Source organism: Poecilia mexicana, unplaced genomic scaffold (genome assembly GCF_051168715.1).
Source record: "Poecilia mexicana isolate PSO_F unplaced genomic scaffold, ASM5116871v1 scaffold_12, whole genome shotgun sequence".
NCBI lineage: Eukaryota > Metazoa > Chordata > Actinopteri > Cyprinodontiformes > Poeciliidae > Poecilia > Poecilia mexicana.
In genome coordinates this window covers 25741130-25761344 of record NW_028263381.1, presented here as the reverse complement: position 1 = coordinate 25761344, position 20215 = coordinate 25741130, and the positions used below count along the sequence as shown (strand labels likewise).

General features: G+C 43.0%; 1 protein-coding gene across 1 annotated transcript; it reads right to left on the bottom strand.

Annotated features, from left to right (window-relative positions):
* Positions 1-2236: 2236 nt before the first annotated feature.
* Positions 2237-19957, bottom strand: fech (ferrochelatase). Its single transcript, XM_088011166.1, has 11 exons — positions 19752-19957; positions 12027-12117; positions 11309-11428; positions 11081-11229; positions 9498-9632; positions 9308-9414; positions 9113-9211; positions 8259-8366; positions 6841-7005; positions 5992-6051; positions 2237-4508 (listed from the first exon to the last, which is right to left on the bottom strand). The coding sequence occupies exons 1-11, from the start codon at positions 19786-19788 to the stop codon at positions 4371-4373; spliced, it is 1209 nt and encodes a 402-aa protein (XP_087867292.1). The 5' UTR covers positions 19789-19957; the 3' UTR covers positions 2237-4370.
* Positions 19958-20215: the final 258 nt, after the last annotated feature.

Below are 20215 nucleotides of genomic sequence, written 5' to 3'. Positions count from 1 at the left end.
CTGTTCTTCAGCGGTTCAAACCGAAGCAGCAGGTTTCTACACGCCTTCACAGAGCAGCTTATTATGGGATGTACATCTGTCAGCCACTACCAGGCTGTTTGTGTTTCAGTAAACCTTTCTTCAAAATAAAAACATGCAGCTAAATATCTTTGGTAAAATTTAAGACTTTTCTTGCAACCATAAATGACATTTAAGACCAAAAACGTGGTTTTGGCTCCTGCTGCACTACAATCAAGCAAAATGGTGAAATTTCTGAGTCTGTTTGTGGCTTTGGGAGCAACTTTGTCTGAGTTTGACTCAAAGTTTTGCCTGATAGAAAAGTACAGCGAGAAACAAAATACATGTATAAGATACACGCGGATATGTGGCTTTTAGCTAGCTAGCTACGCTATATTAGCAAACATGAGGCGGAAGCCTGAACCACCTCGAGTCAGAATGAAGATTTCTGGGTGCGACTCAAAATATGGGAAAATATGAGGAAGTACATAAATGAAATGCACGTTTATATGTAGTTTTCAGATAGCATGGGTAGATTAGCAGCTAGTTAGCATTAGCCTCAAGAAAAAAAACTACGTATATGAGATTAAATAGCTCTCCTTTGAGAAAACCTAAGACCTGTAGTTAACCTATATAAGGCCACGAGAGTTTTTAAGGATTTAGTGTTTTTCCTCAACGTGGATTCAATCATGAATCTGTGATTGAATCCCAGCCGGATGTTGATGTTTGGGTCTGAAGAGGAGAAAAGGTGACGAGATCACGCGTACGTCAGCGGGGAGGAGGAGGGGAAAAGACAGAAAATCTTCAACAACAACGAACAGCAGATGAAGAGATATGAGGGCGAGGAGAGCAAAATGAAATGAAAGATTGTTGCTGGCTCAGATACGGGGGGAGGACCGGGAATAAAGATGGGGGAGGGTGGCCGCCCTCGGGGGTTATTGGGTCGTGGACAGCCAATCTCTCTCAGCTTAATCAACAGCAGCAGAGGTGATTGCAACACCGCAGGGGACTGCTGGGAAAAAAGGCTGGATGGGGGGAGAGGTAGGAATGAATGGGAAGGTCTGGAGGAGGGACAGCAGAGCGGGAGGATGAGTCAAAGATTGGAAAAAAGGAAAAATGGACGTGAGGACAGAGGCAGGAAAAGATAACGAAGACAAAAGAAGAGCAGAGGAAGGAGGAGGAAACGAGATGGAGTCTGGCAGAAAACGATGGAGAAAATGAAGGAAACGAACAAAGGTGAGAAAGGAAGTTTAACATTAAATCACAATTTTAAAGGAAAATAATAAGAATCCAATATCAGGAATACAAAATAAGAATCAGCAGATTGTCAGTAAAACATCTTTTATGTTGATGTTTTTATACGATTTCTGTCAGTTTTGCTGTTTTGAAAATGCTTGTAAATAAAGTTATCTTGGCTAAGCTGAACAGTTTCATGTGTTTATGTTCCTGTTTGTTCTGATCCAGAAAAGCTTCTCAGAATCCCAGAAAAGCTGATATTTGGTACACAAACCTTCGCAAATCAAGTTTAAGATGAACCATTTTCACTAAAAAGTAAGATGGCCGACAAATGCCAACAGGCATTAAACTGTGAAACTCCAGAAGATAAAACATACAACAGAACGACGCTTCAAACGTGAGACATGGAGGGAAAAGGGAAAATACGGAAAGTATGAAAACTGCAAACGCAAAAGTCCTCCAGACCACCAGGGGGCGCCTGGAGTAGGTATTACATATATTAGCCACTAAATATGCTGCTGTTTTGAAATATTCTGAATGATGTGAAGTAAAAACTTTTCTTTCTTCTTTACATCCCGTCTTTACCGAGCATCTGCTCACATGTGATGACTCCCCCTGGTGGTCTGGAGGACTTCTGTTTCATTGAGCAAAAGCAGAAGTTTTATACTTTCTGTTCTGCTATTTGAGGTGTTTTCTCTTTTAGTTTGTTGGATTTTTCTTTCTTCTGAGTTTTTTGTAGCAAATTTGCTATTTAGATATTCAAAAACTGCCTTGTTTTTTCTAGCGAATGTATTTGAATTGTAAATTAACTTTACTCCTTTCCCATCTAGAACGGCTCTAATATGTCTCACCTTAAAGGTCTTTTACTTGAAAAGCAGAAAATAAATATTTTGTCAGTTTCCACCCATCTGACTGTTGGAGAAAAGTTAAACATTTTTATTTTTTGGGCAGTTTGATGGTTGAAACTTGGACCCGAACAGGACAAGAAGACCAAACACATCCAGACGGTTTTATGAAGGGATATTTATATTATTTTGAAGGAAGACCTCATCATGTGTATTTATGTAACACCATGTCCTAAAGTTCATACAGCACCAGTTATTTCAACAAATAAATGCTTTCAAACTAGTAAGTTGTACTTTAATCACATTACTTTCAGACCTGCTTTGAACACAATAATAAATAAAAACAAAACTAAGCTATACTTTGCTTCATGTGTGGCAACAACTCCTTGTTTTAAGCTACATTACAGAGTTAAATTAGAGAGACTAGTCTTTCTTTCTGAACACAGAGTAGATCTACAACCTGAAATATTAAAATGAGAATTTTATTAATGTTATAATAAGTAGCTTCGGGTCAGAATTTTACCAGATTCTTGGTTAGCATCGATTAGCATAATTGCTGACGGAAAACGACCCAATCATGTATGAAAAACATAAGAAAATCAAACACATTTAAGAACAAGAAGATCTTTGCTAACATCTTAAAACACTCATTTCACTCAGCATATATAAAACACAAGAGACGGACAAACGACCATCCTTTCTAATCCAGTGGAAGAACAATAACAGGCAATTCTGTGCGTAGATTAGCATCAAGAAAAGTAATTTAAAATACGCCTTCATGGAGATTTATCATAAACAGCAACTCTGAAAAGCTGGGAATGACGTTCCATCTTTACCAAAAATAAAGACTTTAAGCAACGACAGCTTAGTAAAGGTAGCACATGCTAGCTTAAATGGTATTGCTAAAGGGAAACCATGTAGCATTTTTCTTAAATGTTGGTATGACTGCTATAAAATCTGAATCCATAATCTCTAAATGAGCCAAACGTAGCTAGTTAGCTTATGCAAGCTAAGCCTTTGCATGCTGCTAACAGTAAGCTAACTATTTTCCATTTCTCTTTCAAATTAGTTTACCACAAGCTAAACTGTTTATCTTAAAGATAAATGAAATCTTTTCAGTTAACTTGCAGACATGTAAACTGTTTCAGCAAACCAACTGGTAGGTAAATGTTTTTCAGCTTGCTAACTGCTAGCCTTTTCAGTTAGCCTACTGCAAGCTAAAGCTTTGCTTTTCAGCTTGCTAGCACCATCAACTTGGAAGTAAAGCCTTTCGTCAACTCACTAAGCCAATCCTCTGGTTACCTTAGCAAAGCAAACTCTTTAGTTTTCCCGATGTTAGCTGAAACCTGCTAGCTACCAAAGTTTTACTGCAAAGTGAAACTTTTTAGCTAGGAGAATGTTTTAAAAAAAACTCCACTTTTTAAGTTAGCTTAATGTCTGCTAGATCTTTTCAGTTAGCATGTTAGGTAAATGTTTACAGTTAGCTCTTAGAAGGCTAAGTTTTACCGTTAGCTTCGTCTAGCAAAGTAAATACAACACAGAATTAGCTGTCTAAATTTTCTACGTTAGCTTACTGGAAGCTAAATCTTTTCGGTTAGCATGTAGAAGGCTAGGTTTTACTGTTAGCTAAACCTTTTCAGTTTGTTCAGCCCAGCTAAAGATGTTCAGTTCAGTGATGTTTCTCTAGCAGGAACAGATGCTGACACGGGTGGATTTTATCCAGTGTATAAAAGGCACAAAGCTGCCACAAGAGCAGAAAAACTAGAGCCCACATTTTTACACACTTGCATTTAAAGGATGTTTATAGATGGAAAAAAATAAATTTACCCCCAAAAACATGGAAATTTCTGATTTCAAAACTGTTCGGCTTTGGAAACTCAGAAAATGTAAAAAATTTTCCTGAGTTTTTTCTTGCAAATTTTCAACTGCTGGATATAAGAGATTTAAAAGTTTTTCTCTAGACACTTTCTGAGACTTAATCTGAAAATGTCCAAGTTTTTTTGGTGGAAATTGACTCTTTCTATGTACGGTGGCCCTAAAAAGCCGTGCAGACACTGGATGTCCTGGAGCCATTAAACTAAATGTCTCTGCGGTCGGTGAAGAACGTGTCGGGAGACTTAAAGAAAAAAAACTCAGAGAAATAAAAGAGTCAGTTCCTTTATCTACACAGAACAACCAAAGGGAATCTCCAATATTTAAAATGAACTTGCTCCTGCTGCTCGTTTCCAGCTGGGTTGTTGGCGCCGTTCGCGTCTCCAGAGTTCGGTATAAACGCGGCGCCGTCATGGCGGCTTACGACAGCTTCTGGCTGGCGAAGAAGGCCTTGGTCTGGCCGCAGGTGGGGTTGGTGCAGAGCGGGCAGCGCAGCGTCAGCTGGCGGGAACACGGCTCGTTGGACTTCAGGTGGGACTGGACCAGGTCAGCCAGGGCCTGGACACGGAAACACCACAGAGAGACGCTTCAGGAAACATTCAAGCTGCTAAACATCGAACCAGCGACTCATGATGACGACAAACCGCTTCTGTCAACACGACGTTTCCTCTGCATGAAATCCAGTTTCCATGGAAAAAGTAACTTTAAAAGTAACTAAATTAGATTCTGCTCTAAACGGTTCTTCAACTTTGGTGTCGTAGTTTGAAGCCAATAGTTTGGTAAGTTGGAAGATTATAATTTTATTATTATAAGGTCAAAGGTCACATTAAAGGGTTACCATATAAACCTTATATTTTAATGAAACTTTGCAAACTTTTTCTTCCCACTTCTTTTGAAATCATGTAGTTTTTTGTTCCATAAATTGTAAAAATTAAATGCTATTTCATTGATTTTTTTTAGTAATCGGTTATTCTGATGATTAATCAATTAACTGATTAATCGGATAAAAATTTGGTGCATTCTGCAGATTTTTCATTAAACAATTTATGATTTTTTTATATGATGTTACAAATACATGAGGAAAAGAAAATTATTGTTTAAAACAAGAAACGTTATAAATGCCTAAAATGCAATAACAGCCTCATTTAATGAGCAACAAAGGAGCTAAAATACTTTCTATTAATCTGATGACTATTTTCCAGATCAATAATTAGATAGAAAAAGGATTAATATTAGATGTTTTGAACCGGGTGAATCTAAAAGTGTCACCATTTGGTTCTGGTTAAAACATTTTTACAGACAGAGAAAATTTTCTATATTTAAAGCAAAATTTATAGATTTTCTTTCACAGTTTTGTCTTAATTATTGCTCTGAGTTGCTGCTTTTTCAAATCTGTACACTCCAGTTTATGATTAATCGATTATGAAATTACCTGACGATTATTTCAGTAATCGATTAATCACGATTAATCGTCTTGGTGCTAATTATTTGTAAAAGTAGTGGATTATAATCCCTGCAGGTTGGTAATCTGAGCGCTGGGCCTCCGTCTGGCTGTGCAGAACCAGATCAACACATTTTTCTTCATCTTCCAGCAGCAGCGAGGAAACCATCCTTCAGTAACTACCAACTAATCATCCTGTGGATATTGATTTCCTCCCAGGCCGACACTCGCAGGCCTGCCAGGGTCTCTGAGCGCAGCGGGTCCGAGCAGCCGGCCAGCCGGGCCGCTCAGTTCTACTGGAGTCAGCTCCAAAGGTTCCCATTGATCTGAACCTTCCTTTAATAACGGCAGCAGCAGCAGCTGCAGCAGCAGCAGTGCTGCAGCTGGATGGACCAGGGGAGGCGTCGCTCACAGTCTCAAACCTGCCGGGTCCTTTAAGCTTTCAGCTAAAATAAAATCCTGTTCAAATATCCAGATGATTAAAAAGATTTGATTCCAGTTAGGAAACACAAACTGATGCTGCTTTGTTGGTTTTTCTTCTTTCATTCCTTTAATCAGCTTTTAAATAAAATGCTAAATGTGACAGAGATGAGGATTCACCTTCATGAACAGAGGGTTTCCGTTCAGCGACTCGGCTCTGCGGATGTTCTCCACTCCACACTGGAGAAAAAAGAACATGATGAGTTTGATTAAAGCTACATTTTCATACAGGATGGCATCACTTTAATAAAAAAAAACAACAGATAAATATTTGCTTGCTCAGTTTGCACCGGTTTTCTCTAAAATAAACTTTTTATTTATCGTTTTCTGTTTTCCAAAAACACCAGCAGCCATTGTACAGCGGCAAAACAAACCGACCAAACATGCTGGAACTCTGGCGGGGTTGCTAGGCAACGGGGCTGGGCTTGGCCAGGGTTGCTAGGCAACGGGGCTGAGACCTTACAATCCAGATGTTTCTGAAACGGCTCAACGACACTATAAAACATTAAACTTATTACCAAAAATCGGCTGAGTGGATCGTTTTATAAACGCTCTGCCTGTTTCTGCAGCTGAAACAATATGGAGGTAAAACAGTGTCAACAATAGGTCCTTTAAGAAAAAAATAGTTATTTTTAGAAGACTTAATTAATATGAGTTACATCAACATTTAGTTTCCATTTTGGATCAATAAAGTATTTCTGACTCTGTCTGTACTTGTTTTCTACATTTATTGTTTTCTTTTAACCTTTAATTCTTCAGGTTTTGATCTCTTCAATTTGAGAAAAAAATGGTTATCAGGCTTCGTTTGCGCCTTTTAAAATCCATTTATTCTGTTTTAATCTGAAATAAAGGCCTCAAATGTATTTGGCTAGAAGTTCTTTTAACATGTAAAGCAGTTTGCTATAAACGGTGAACATGTGACCTCGTGGTGGTCAAGGTCACGGTTAAATGGAGGAACCGTTTCCTCACCTCTTCGGCCAACACCTGAGCGTACTCGATGTCCAGCTCATGCAGAGTCTCTATGTGGTCGGACGTGAAGGCGATGGGAACCAGCAGGAGGTTCTTCTTCCCTCGCTCACTCAGACCTTTGATCACCTCATCGGTTTGGGGCCCGAGCCACGGCATGGGGCCCACCTGCAACAGCAAACCAAGGGTTAAACCTGCTGCAGCAAACTAAAGGTTAAACCTGCTGCAGCAAACTAAAGGTTAAACCTGCAACAGCAAACTAAAGGTTAAACCTACAACAGCAAACCAAGGGTTAAACCTGCTGCAGCAAACCAAGGGTTAAACCTGCTGCAGCAAACCAAGGGTTAAACCTGCAACAGCAAACTAAAGGTTAAACCTGCTGCAGCAAACTAAAGGTTAAACCTGCTGCAGCAAACTAAAGGTTAAACCTGCAACAGCAAACTAAAGGTTAAACCTACAACAGCAAACCAAGGGTTAAACCTGCTGCAGCAAACCAAGGGTTAAACCTGCTGCAGCAAACCAAGGGTTAAACCTGCAACAGCAAACTAAAGGTTAAACCTGCTGCAGCAAACCAAGGGTTAAACCTGCAACAGCAAACTAAAGGTTAAACCTGCAACAGCAAACTAAAGGTTAAACCTGCAACAGCAAACTAAAGGTTAAACCTGCTGCAGCAAACCAAGGGTTAAACCTGCTGCAGCAAACTAAAGGTTAAACCTGCTGCAGCAAACTAAAGGTTAACAGGCTCTGGTTGTTGGTTAATGTCTGGCGCCATCTTGTGGGGAACAATTAACAGTGCAGCAGATAATTTAATATTTGACTAAAATCTTTCCCCTTAATTAATATGCCAATATTTATTATAGATGAATATTTTTGTTGTCAAATCGTACATATTTGGACCAGTTTGACTCAGATTTACCGACAGCTGCTTTATTTTTCAAAATAGTTGCCATGGAGAATTTATTTTTGCACCAAAATCAAAAATGTGTTTGGTGTCAAATCATAGGCAAAATATTTTAAACACCTTAAAAAGCAAAACAAGCAGAAGGTCAATTTAAAAATCATTTAAAATCCAACCATTAAAATGATTGTAAAATCATTGTGACACAATGTCTTCATCTCCTCCAGCTAACTGGACTTGTTAGCAGCAAAGTTTAGTTTCTGATTTTTCTACATATTATTACTTCAAAGTTGCATGAATAAGACGACCAACGTTGAAAACAGGATGTGACATAAAGTTGAAAGTCATTAAATTGGGAAACACTATAAGACATTAACTTGTTTAAAAGGTTCAAAAGTGGCGGCCATCTTGGAAAATTACCTCCTGAAAACCAGGTGGCTAATGGGAAATAAATAAGAGGAAGTTAATTTTTACCCAGATGAGACTTTTACAGTGTAGCATTAGCATAAACTCGCTGACCCACCCTGGACTGCCACACCAGTCTGTAGGGGTTGCAGTGTCCCAGTCGCTCCATCACCCGCTGCACCGTGGCGCCCACTTCCTGCGGGTACGGATCGCCTCGGTTCACCACCTGCAGACACAAACAGGACGTCTGCAGGACACTTTCCAGGAACTTACTGCAGACTTTTATTGACCGTCTCAAATTACTTTCCAAAAACGTTTTTGTTACTTTAGCAGAAATTACTGGTAACTTTTCAGAAACTTTCTAGAACTTGCAGATTACCTTTTTCTAAACTCCTGGATTACTTTCTATGAAATTACAAAATACTTTAGTGCAGTTTAAAGGATAATTTCCCAGAATTCACAGCATACGTTTCCAGATTATTCATGGTTCTTTCCAACTTACAGGGTAACTTTATGCAGCTTCGAATTACTTTCTCAGATCTTACAGGATACGTTTCTAAAACTTGCATTTGCACTTGCAGACATTTTCTAGAATGTTCCAAGTTACTTTCCAGAAAATGCTTTAAAAATGCTTTACTTTAGCAGAGATTACTGTCATTTCCCAGAATTTACAGAAAACCTTTCCAGATTAAGTAAGTTTCTTGGAATAAACTTATTGGACAAACTTTCTTAAACATCAAATTTTTCTTTCCAAACTGTAAAGGTTGTCTTTCCAGAACTTTGTTCACTTTTTCAAAGTCTTTCTATTTAGTTTCCAAGCTATTATACAGTCTCGTTCAGAGGGCAGTTTAAGTTTCGGCTTTAATGTAAATCGCATCAAAACTTCTTAAAAACCTTTAAGTTAATACGAATCAGGATGTAACTGATTGATTAATAAGCCCCATCAATAAATCCCAGATCTTTTTGACTTACAGCCATTGGAAGCGAATGAGCCGAGAACAAAATGACGACATCTTCTCTCTTATCGTCTGGAAACTTCAGCAGCTCATTTCTGATGTGCTCTGCAAAACACTAAAGAAACAAAACATTATATTTAGTAACATTTTCTAATTTATTTATTTTTTGTCTTTTTTTTATTTGAATTTTCCAGCAGCTGTAACTTCTAACCTCCACCAGCAGGGGGTGTGTCGGCCAGCGGTCGATGACACTCCAGCGCATCTTCGGCCTGTCTCCTCTGTTGCTATAGTAACGGTAGATGGCGTTCAGACTGCTGCCTGTTGACGGAGACGAGGCGTTATCGCTTTAAGCAGCAAACCGAACTCGGATCGTCTCCAGAGCGAACCGACGCGCCGCCAACCTGTGGTGGAGCAGCTGTACTGGGGATACTGGGTGAAGGCCACGGCTCGCTCCACGCCGTCCCGCTCCATCTCCTCGATGGCGTCCTCCGTCAGCGGGTTCACGTACCGGAAGCCGATGTAGAACTTGTGAGGAGCTGAGAAAAGGTTTGAAATGACGAGTCAGTTCAATCAAACGAGGCACTGTTAAAAATCCTTCTGTCAGATTCCCAACCCTGAGGAAACTATTAAAGCTAAAAAGAACTGTTATTCTAAACAGATTCTTCTTTCTGAACACATTCTTTAAGGTGAACCGTCTCATTATTCTGATCAGATTATTATTATTGTGAACAAAGTCTGTGAAGCTGCTTGTTTCTGACTTTAAACTGCCAACTTTAAAACTGAGAGGAAAAAGCAACAAAAGTCTGAAAACAGGCAGAAACTCTGCTGAGCAGCTGCTGATTGTGGCGTTTCAGATAGCAGAGAGCTGCAGGGCGTGAGCAGACACTCCTCCACTATCTTCCCTCACAGTTTGGCTATCAGATGACAGCGCTAACGGCGATGCTAGCAGCTTACACAGATGCTTCTTTCACTCTGTTCTGTCCTAATCCAACTGCATAGAATGAACGGTTGCAGCAGAATTATCGTTTATGATCGTCTTTATTGTAGAAGTACCAAAACCCACCGTCTGTCTGTGTCACGCACAAATCTGTCCCCCTGGAAACACAACCTGGTCCAACAATCCACTTGATGCAATGCTAACCAATTACAGACGTGCTAACAGCTAACATCTTCTGAACATGCTAATTGTTTTGAGAAGTGCTAACTGATTTTACAGATGCTAACTGCTTCCAGAGATGCTAACTGTTTTCAGAGGTGCTAACTGTTTTCAGAGGTGCTAACTGCTTCCAGAGGTGCTAACTGTTTTCAGAGGTGCTAACTGCTTCCAGAGGTGCTAACTGCTTCCAGAGGTGCTAACTGCTTCCAGAGATGCTAACTGCTTCCAGAGGTGCTAACTGCTTCCAGAGGTGCTAACTGCTTCCAGAGGTGCTAACTGCTTCCAGAGATGCTAACTGTTTTCAGAGATGCTAACTGTTTTCAGAGGTGCTAACTGCTTCCAGAGATACTAACTGTTTTAAGAGATGCTAACTGCTTCCAGAGATGCTAACTGTTTTCAGAGGTGCTAACTGCTTCCAGAGGTGCTAACTGCTTCCAGAGGTGCCAACTGTTTCAAGAGATGCTAACTGCTTCCAGAGGTGCTAACTGCTTCCAGAGGTGCTAACTGTTTCAAGAGATGCTAACTGTTTCAAGAGATGCTAACTGTTTCAAGAGATGCTAACTGCTTCCAGAGGTGCTAACTGCTTCCAGAGATGCTAACTGTTTTCAGAGGTGCTAACTGCTTCCAGAGGTGCTAACTGCTTCCAGAGGTGCTAACTGCTTCCAGAGGTGCTAACTGCTTCCAGAGATGCTAACTGTTTTCAGAGATGCTAACTGTTTTCAGAGGTGCTAACTGCTTCCAGAGATGCTAACTGTTTTAAGAGATGCTAACTGCTTCCAGAGATGCTAACTGCTTCCAGAGATGCTAACTGCTTCCAGAGATGCTAACCTGTGTCGGGGCTCAGGTCGTCCAGCAGCCTCACCATGCCCTCGCCCTGCATGGACGTCCAGTGTTTGATGGGCGACCCGCCGCCGATTTTGCTGTACTGCTCCTGGATCTTCGGCGTGCGCCGCTTGGCGATGAAAGGGCCGAGCTTGCTGCGGGGCAGACAGCGGGTCAGAGGGTTAGCGTAGCGACAGAGACGCTAACGGAGACGTGCTAAGAGCTGAAGCTCACTTCTGAACAGGAAGCTTCATCAGGTCGGTGTCCATGAAGAGCCGCAGCAGGAAGTCGTGGACGTCTTCCAGTTTCTCCGGACCGCCCATGTTCAGCATCAGGATTCCTGTTTTAGGCTTCCTGATGGACGAAGAGATGGAGGCATCCAACTGTGCATCCAACCAACAAACCATCCAACCAACAAACCATCCATCTGTTCGTCTGACCAACAAACCATCCAACTGTTCATCCGACCAACAAACCATCCAACTGTTCATCCAACCAACAAACCATCCAACTGTTCATCCGACCAACAAACCATCCAACTGTGCATCCAACCAACAAACCATCCAACCAACAAACCATCCATCTGTTCGTCTGACCAACAAACCATCCAACTGTGCATCCAACCAACAAACCATCCATCTGTTCATCCAACCAACAAACCATCCAACTGTTCATCCAACCAACAAACCATCCAATCCAACTGTTCATCCAACCAACAAACCATCAAACTGTACATCCAGGTCTGGAGGTCTTGAGGTGTGTGAGGTGTGGAGGTGTGTGAGGTGTGTGAGGTGTGGAGGTGTGTAAGGTGTGTGAGGTCTGGAGGTGTGTGAGGTGTGTGAGGTGTGGAGGTGTGTGAGGTGTTTGAGGTCTGGAGGTGTGTGAGGTGTGTGAGGTGTGGAGGTGTGTGAGGTGTGTGAGGTCTGCAGGGTGTGTGAGGTGTGTGAGGTACCTGTTCTCCTGTGTTTCTGGAGCTGTTTTCTGAGCTAAAGCTGCAGCCGTGGATCGTCTCCTTAAAGTCAACCCAACGTTTCTCCTGGACACTGAAACAGAAAAGAAAAACACTTTCTGTGATACTTTTCTGTCCATTTATTATGGTTAAAACTGAGTTTGATCAATCCCAATAGTAGTTCTGTAACAAATTACATCATTAGTGACTAACAAGTTCAGAACAAGCTAGTACAAAAATGTATAAAATATATAAAAATTGAGAGTTGAAGATTAGAGTAAGTTTTGCTTTGCAAAGGTTTATAAAATCTGAACAATTTCCTGCTAGAACCAAAATAATAATGGATAAAAACCGTTTATATCGCAGCAGGTACAGAAAACCAAGCTTGAAATCTATTGTTTATCTCTTCATGTTAAATAACTGAAAAAGATATTACTTATTAAATATTTAGTCATTATTGCAGTTTGTCGGGCAGATCTGATCGTTTCCATAGCAACGATTAGAAGCAAGACCGTGGCCCAGAACTACAGTGAGCTCACTGATGAGGTCATAGATGACATCATGTTCATCACAGCAGATCAAACAGGTTCTGAGGCTTTGAATGCTGGAATCTCAACACATCAGCCAGAATCCAAGCGCTTCTCTGAGATTCAAATTTTGTGACTAGTGAGGATTTTTGAGTTTCTAAGATGCCATTCCCTTTTGTTCTCGGACTCGGATTAGGAGTTGGATATCTGGTGACAAAAGAAATGAGAAAAGTATTTGATCAGATCTTCCCAGGAGACGACTTGGACGAAAGGAGCGGAGACGAATCAGACGGAAGGACCACTCAGGACGAGGAAGAGAGAGATTTGTTCTGGGACGGACTTCCATCCCGTCCCAGAGCACAAGCTGACCCGGCTGGGGAGACTGAGAGAGATTTGTTCTGGGACGGACCTCCATCCCGTCCCACAGCACAAGCTGACCTGGCTGGGAAAGACCCAGCCAGAATTACTGTTCCTAAAAACAAAACAACCCCGGACAAGGCAGACTTGAAGGATCAGGAAAGACAAAGCCACCCCGGACGGGATGGTTCACCGTCGGAGGAAGAAGAAAGACTTTGTGCCCAAGTTTTGAACGGTTCACAAAGCAAGAACCACCCCGGACGGGATGGTTCAACATTGGAGGAAGAAGACAGACTTTGGGACCGGGCTTTGAACATTTCACAGAGGTTGAACGATCCCGGACAGGGTGGTTCAACCTCTGCTTCCGAGGAAAGACTTTGGGACCAGTTTTTGAACATTTCACGTAGCAAGAACTACCCCGGACAGGGTGGTTCAACCTCTGCTTCCGAGGAAAGACTTTGGGACCAGTTTCTGAACATTTCACGAAGCAAGAATCACCCCGGACGGGGTGGTTCACCGTCGAAGGAAGAAGACAGACTTTGGGACCAGGTTTTGAACGGTTCACAAAGCCAGAACCACCAGGGACGGGGTGGTTCACCGTCGAAGGAAGAAGACAGACTTTGGGACCAGGTTTTGAACGGTTCACAAAGCCAGAACCACCAGGGACGGGGTGGTTCAACAACTGCATCTGAGGAAAGACTTTGGGAACAGGTTTTGAACGGTTCACAAACAAAGAACTACCCCGAACGGGGTAGTCCAACCTCTGCTTCCGAGGAAAGACTTTGGGACCAGTTTTTGAACATTTCACGAAGCAAGAATCACGCCGGACGGGGTGGTTCACCGTCGAAGGAAGAAGACAGACTTTGGGACCAGGTTTTGAACAGTTCACGAAGCCAGAACCACCAGGGATGGGGTGGTTCAACATCTGCATCTGAGGAAAGACTTTGGGACCAGGTGTCGAACGGTTCACAAACAAAGAACTACCCCGGACGGGGTGGTCCAACCTCGGCTTCCGAGGAAAGACTTTGGGACCAGGTTTTGAACGGTTCACAAAGCCAGAACCACCAGGGACGGGGTGGTTCAACATCTGCATCTGAGGAAAGACTTTGGGACCAGGTTTTGAACGGTTCACAAACAAAGAACTACCCCGGACGGGGTAGTCCAACCTCTGCTTCCGAGGAAAGACTTTGGGACCAGTTTTTGAACATTTCACGAAGCAAGAGTCACGCCGGACGGGGTGGTTCACCGTTGAAGGAAGAAGACAGACTTTGGGACCAGGTTTTGAACAGTTCACGAAGCCAGAACCACCAGGGACGGGGTGGTTTAACATCTGCATCTGAGGAAAGACTTTGGGACCAGGTTTTGAACAGTTCACGAAGCCAGAACCACCAGGGACGGGGTGGTTCAACATCTGCATCTGAGGAAAGACTTTGTGCCCAGGTTTTGAACGGTTCACAAAGCAAGGACCACCCCGGACGGGGTGGTTCACCGTCGGAGGAAGAAGACAGACTTTGTGCCCAGGTTTTGAACGGATCACAAACAAAGAACTACCCCGGACTGGGTGGTCCAACCTCTGCTTCCGAGGAAAGACTTTGGGACCAGTTTTTGAACATTTCACGTAACAAGAATCACCCCCGGCGGGGTGGTTCACCGTCGAAGAAAGAAGACAGACTTTGGGACCAGGTTTTGAACGGTTCACAAAGCCAGAACCACCAGGGACGGGGTGGTTCAACATCTGCATCTGAGGAAAGACTTTGTGCCCAGGTTTTGAACGGTTCACAAAGCAAGGACCACCCCGGACGGGGTGGTTCAACATCTGTATCTGAGGAAAGACTTTGTGCCCAGGTTTTGAACGGTTCACAAAGCCAGAACCACCAGGGACAGGGTGGTCCAACATCTGCATCTGAGGAAAGACTTTGGGACCAGGTTTTGAACGGTTCACAAAGCAAGGACGACCCCGGACGGGGTGGTTCACCGTCGAAGGAAGAAGACAGACTTTGGGATGAGGTTTTGAACGGTTCACAAAGCCAGAACCACCAGGGACAGGGTGGTCCAACATCTGCATCTGAGGAAAGACTTTGGGACCAGGTTTTGAACAGTTCACAAAGCAAGGACCACCCCGGACGGGGTGGTTCACCGTCGGAGGAAGAAGACAGACTTTGTGCCCAGGTTTTGAACGGTTCACAAACAAAGAACTACCCCGGACGGGGTGGTCCAACTTATGCTTCCGAGGAAAGACTTTGGGACCAGTTTTTGAACATTTCACGAAGCAAGAATCACCCCGGACGGGGTGGATCACCGTCGAAGGAAGAAGACAGACTTTGGGACCAGGTTTTGAACGGTTCACAAAGCTAGAACCAGCAGGGACGGGGTGGTACAAAGTCTGCATCTGAGGAAAGACTTTGGGACCAGTTTTTGAACATTTCACGAAGCAAGAATCACCCCGGACGGGGTGGTTCACCGTCGAAGGAAGAAGACAGACTTTGGGACGAGGTTTTGAACGGTTCACAAAGCCAGAACCACCAGGGACGGGGTGGTTCAACATCTGCATCTGAGGAAAGACTTTGGGACCAGGTTTTGAACGGTTCACAAAGCCAGAACCACCAGGGACGGGGTGGTTCAACATCTGCATCTGAGGAAAGACTTTGGGACCAGGTTTTGAACGGTTCACAAACAAAGAACTACCCCGGACGGGGTAGTCCAACCTCTGCTTCCGAGGAAAGACTTTGGGACCAGTTTTTGAACATTTCACGAAGCAAGAGTCACGCCGGACGGGGTGGTTCACCGTTGAAGGAAGAAGACAGACTTTGGGACCAGGTTTTGAACAGTTCACGAAGCCAGAACCACCAGGGACGGGGTGGTTTAACATCTGCATCTGAGGAAAGACTTTGGGACCAGGTTTTGAACAGTTCACGAAGCCAGAACCACCAGGGACGGGGTGGTTCAACATCTGCATCTGAGGAAAGACTTTGTGCCCAGGTTTTGAACGGTTCACAAAGCAAGGACCACCCCGGACGGGGTGGTTCACCGTCGGAGGAAGAAGACAGACTTTGTGCCCAGGTTTTGAACGGATCACAAACAAAGAACTACCCCGGACTGGGTGGTCCAACCTCTGCTTCCGAGGAAAGACTTTGGGACCAGTTTTTGAACATTTCACGTAACAAGAATCACCCCCGGCGGGGTGGTTCACCGTCGAAGAAAGAAGACAGACTTTGGGACCAGGTTTTGAACGGTTCACAAAGCCAGAACCACCAGGGACGGGGTGGTTCAACATCTGCATCTGAGGAAAGACTTTGTGCCCAGGTTTTGAACGGTTCACAAAGCAAGGACCACCCCGGACGGGGTGGTTCAACATCTGTATCTGAGGAAAGACTTTGTGCCCAGGTTTTGAACGGTTCACAAAGCCAGAACCACCAGGGACAGGGTGGTCCAACATCTGCATCTGAGGAAAGACTTTGGGACCAGGTTTTGAACGGTTCACAAAGCAAGGACGACCCCGGACGGGGTGGTTCACCGTCGAAGGAAGAAGACAGACTTTGGGATGAGGTTTTGAACGGTTCACAAAGCCAGAACCACCAGGGACAGGGTGGTCCAACATCTGCATCTGAGGAAAGACTTTGGGACCAGGTTTTGAACAGTTCACAAAGCAAGGACCACCCCGGACGGGGTGGTTCACCGTCGGAGGAAGAAGACAGACTTTGTGCCCAGGTTTTGAACGGTTCACAAACAAAGAACTACCCCGGACGGGGTGGTCCAACTTATGCTTCCGAGGAAAGACTTTGGGACCAGTTTTTGAACATTTCACGAAGCAAGAATCACCCCGGACGGGGTGGATCACCGTCGAAGGAAGAAGACAGACTTTGGGACCAGGTTTTGAACGGTTCACAAAGCTAGAACCAGCAGGGACGGGGTGGTACAAAGTCTGCATCTGAGGAAAGACTTTGGGACCAGTTTTTGAACATTTCACGAAGCAAGAATCACCCCGGACGGGGTGGTTCACCGTCGAAGGAAGAAGACAGACTTTGGGACGAGGTTTTGAACGGTTCAAAAATCAAGAACCATCCCGGACGGGGTGGTTCAACATCTGCATCTGAAGAAAGACTTTGGCACCAGGTTTTGAACATTTCACAGAGGTTGAACCATCCTGGACGGGGTGGTTCAACCTCTGCTTCCGAGGAAAGACTTTGGGACCAGGTTTTGAACATTTCACAGAGGTTGAACCACCCCGCACGGGTTGGTTCACCATTGGAAGAGGAGGAGAAACTTTGGGACCAGTTTTTACTGTGTTCTCTACAGAAATACTGATCCAGATGGTCAAGTTTTCTATGACTAAAAGATTATTTTGCAATTACAGCTGCCATAAAGACGGGAGCCTGATGACAACGACGGAGGACAACCTCTGTACAAGTTTCCCAACAGTCTCAGAAATCGTTCTTAAAGCGTTCTGAACCTGTTCTGAAGATGACGTGTACAACAGGGAGATTCATCATGAGAATCAAACACATGAAGAGAAACTCCTCTCTGCAGAAAATCCTAGCTAACGATTTCTCCTGCCACTCCTCTTGAAAACAACCAAGCTGGTTTTGGAGAGGAGGAGGAAACATTGAATTTTGTGAATCAACTATAAAAAGTTAATATCCTGTTTGCAGGTTTCTCTCCAGGCGCTCCGGCTTCCTGCTACAATCTAAAGTCATCATTGTTGGGTTGATTAGTCTCTAAATTCTCCTTTGGTGTGAATAAAACATTCATTTTGTGAATAAAACATCAGGGCTGCACAGTGGATCAGTTGGTACCACTGCTGCCTTGCAGGAAGTCCTGGGTTGAATCCCAGCCTGGTTCTGTCTGCATGGGGTTTTCTGCTTCTCCAGGTCCATATGTGGGTTCTCTCCGGGCGCTCCGGCTTCCTCCCACAGCCCAAAAAGATTTACTGCCCTTTATTATGGATGGGTATTATTATTGTTACGGCCCTGGGCCTGAAGGGCTGGGCTGCAGGAGTCTTGATGTCTGTCTTTGTGCTCCTCCCCTTCACAGGTGCTGCTGATCCGGTTCATTTGGAGCACAGAGCATTTAAACCTGGTCGTCTCCACCTGCAGCATCCACTCTGCTTCTTGATGTTTGTGGTGCTCCGTTGTCGGCCTCAGCTGCCCTTTATGCACATTTCAGTTTCTTTGTTTTTCCACTTCAACACTTCCATATGCACTCACACATCACATCCAAGCATTTGCATTACATCACTGATACTGACATCCACAAGACATTGTTGTTTATGTTAATAAATATTCATTTTTTCTGCACTTTAACCCTTGCATGATCTCCTGCTTTCGTTATGACCTTGAGCCAGTCGTAATAATACTCATTATTATTAATAAGTATTATAAGTATTAATAAGTAATATTATTATTATTATTATTATCCCATTAATATTACCCAATGCTAAACTCAAATATAACAAATGCAGAAAAAATGACCAACTAATAAAACTGTCAAATAAATTATAGATCAATTAACCTGATTAAGCTCAGGTTCCTGAATCTATCCATCTATATGTATCTATATATATATATATATATATATATATATATATATATATATATATACATATATATACACATACATATATATCGATAGATAGAGTCAGGTACCTGAGCTTAATCGATCTATATTTGAGGGTTTTATTGTTAATTAGTTGATAACTTTTTCTGCATTTGTTATGTTTGGGTTTAACATTGGTACTGGATTTAGAGTGGATGTGCAGATAAAACTTCAGATTATTTGAATTTTCTCCTGAAAAAAGCTGGTTAATTCATTGGCTGGGTGATGAAGTCATTAATTAGTAAAGCTTTTGGCGTTAACGACTGAATATTTAAAAGAGCCAGTTTGAGTCAGTTGGTGGGAGTTTGAGGTTCCTTTAGACAGGAAAGGTCTGATGTTTATCTCAGGATGCTCCACAGGGGAGAGCGTGTACGTCCTGTTTTGTAGTGCTGGGGGGGCAGACTCATTCCGGAAGAAGACCGGTGTAAAGACAATGTCTGGCATCCAATCTCAGACTTCAGAAACCATTGGCGGGTACTCTGGGGAATCAGAGTCAAGTGGTTTTGCGTTTAACAGCATAAGAAAAGCAAACACAACATTTAAACTTTCAAAGCATAGCTGCAACTTCCATGGCCCCAACGGCTGCAGTTGTACGCTTGGCCGCCAGGGGGAGAGCGTTTAAGGTTACGCAAGTGTAAAAGTCTGCAGTTGTGTAACGACGTGTAACATGCGGGCTTGTCACTTCGCTTCCCGCGTCTAAACAGAACCATGATGCGTTCACGGAGCAGCTTACTGACGCTAAATGGGGATAAGATCATTATGTAACGGAGACGTTAAACTGAAACACACAATTAAGGCTGGAAACTTTGTCAAGATGGAGAAAATCAGCACTGGAAACAGGAAGCAAGAACATCTTGAGATAATTTTAACACTATTTAAATACACCGAATGATTGATGACAAGAGCAGACATGTTTTAAATATTTTAAATACCAAATAGCAAGCTGCTGATTATTATAATAAGTTGTCGCATCGTAATAAGACGTGTTAAAGCGTTTAGATTTCACGGTGATGTACTGTTACTGAAAATCTCCCAACCGGAAGTTGTATCTTCCTTTTGGTAGCTTGATGCTTTCACATGTAGAGTCAATGTCAGGGTCCAAAAGAAGCCCCGACAAGAAAATAAAACACTTTAAAACATCAAAAAAGGCATAAGATTACACTTTACTTAATGACATTTAAATTAAAGATAATTTTAAAACACCAGAGCGCAGTTTTAGTTTGCATACATTTCTGAACATTCAGATACTCACAGTGAAACAAGCGCCCGGCGCTGCCCAGCGCTGCCATCCCGCTGCAGGTCCCGGATCCCGGCTGAAACACGCTCCAGATGACCGCTCTGCCTGCGGTGGATCCCACTCGTGTCAACAACCCACAGGACAGGTTGAATCGCGGGTCAGCCCCGGTGTGAAAGCCAGATTCCTTCAGCTACAGCCGGCTGAAGGCGCGGACTTCCGGCAAGTGTAATTTGATAACAACTCACTTCCGGTTACAGACCTACAAAATAAAGTCGCGGCGTAGCATCACTCTTGATAAGGACGAAATTATATGTTTTGATTTAATATATATTTTAGAAATACATGTCACTGCAGTATAAATATGCTACTTTATGATATATATTTTGATTTCATTGGTCCATGTGACTATTTTATATGTTACACTATAAACATGTTTTTGCTTTGGTTAGCAGTCAGTCTTGCAACCAATCTGAAGAGGC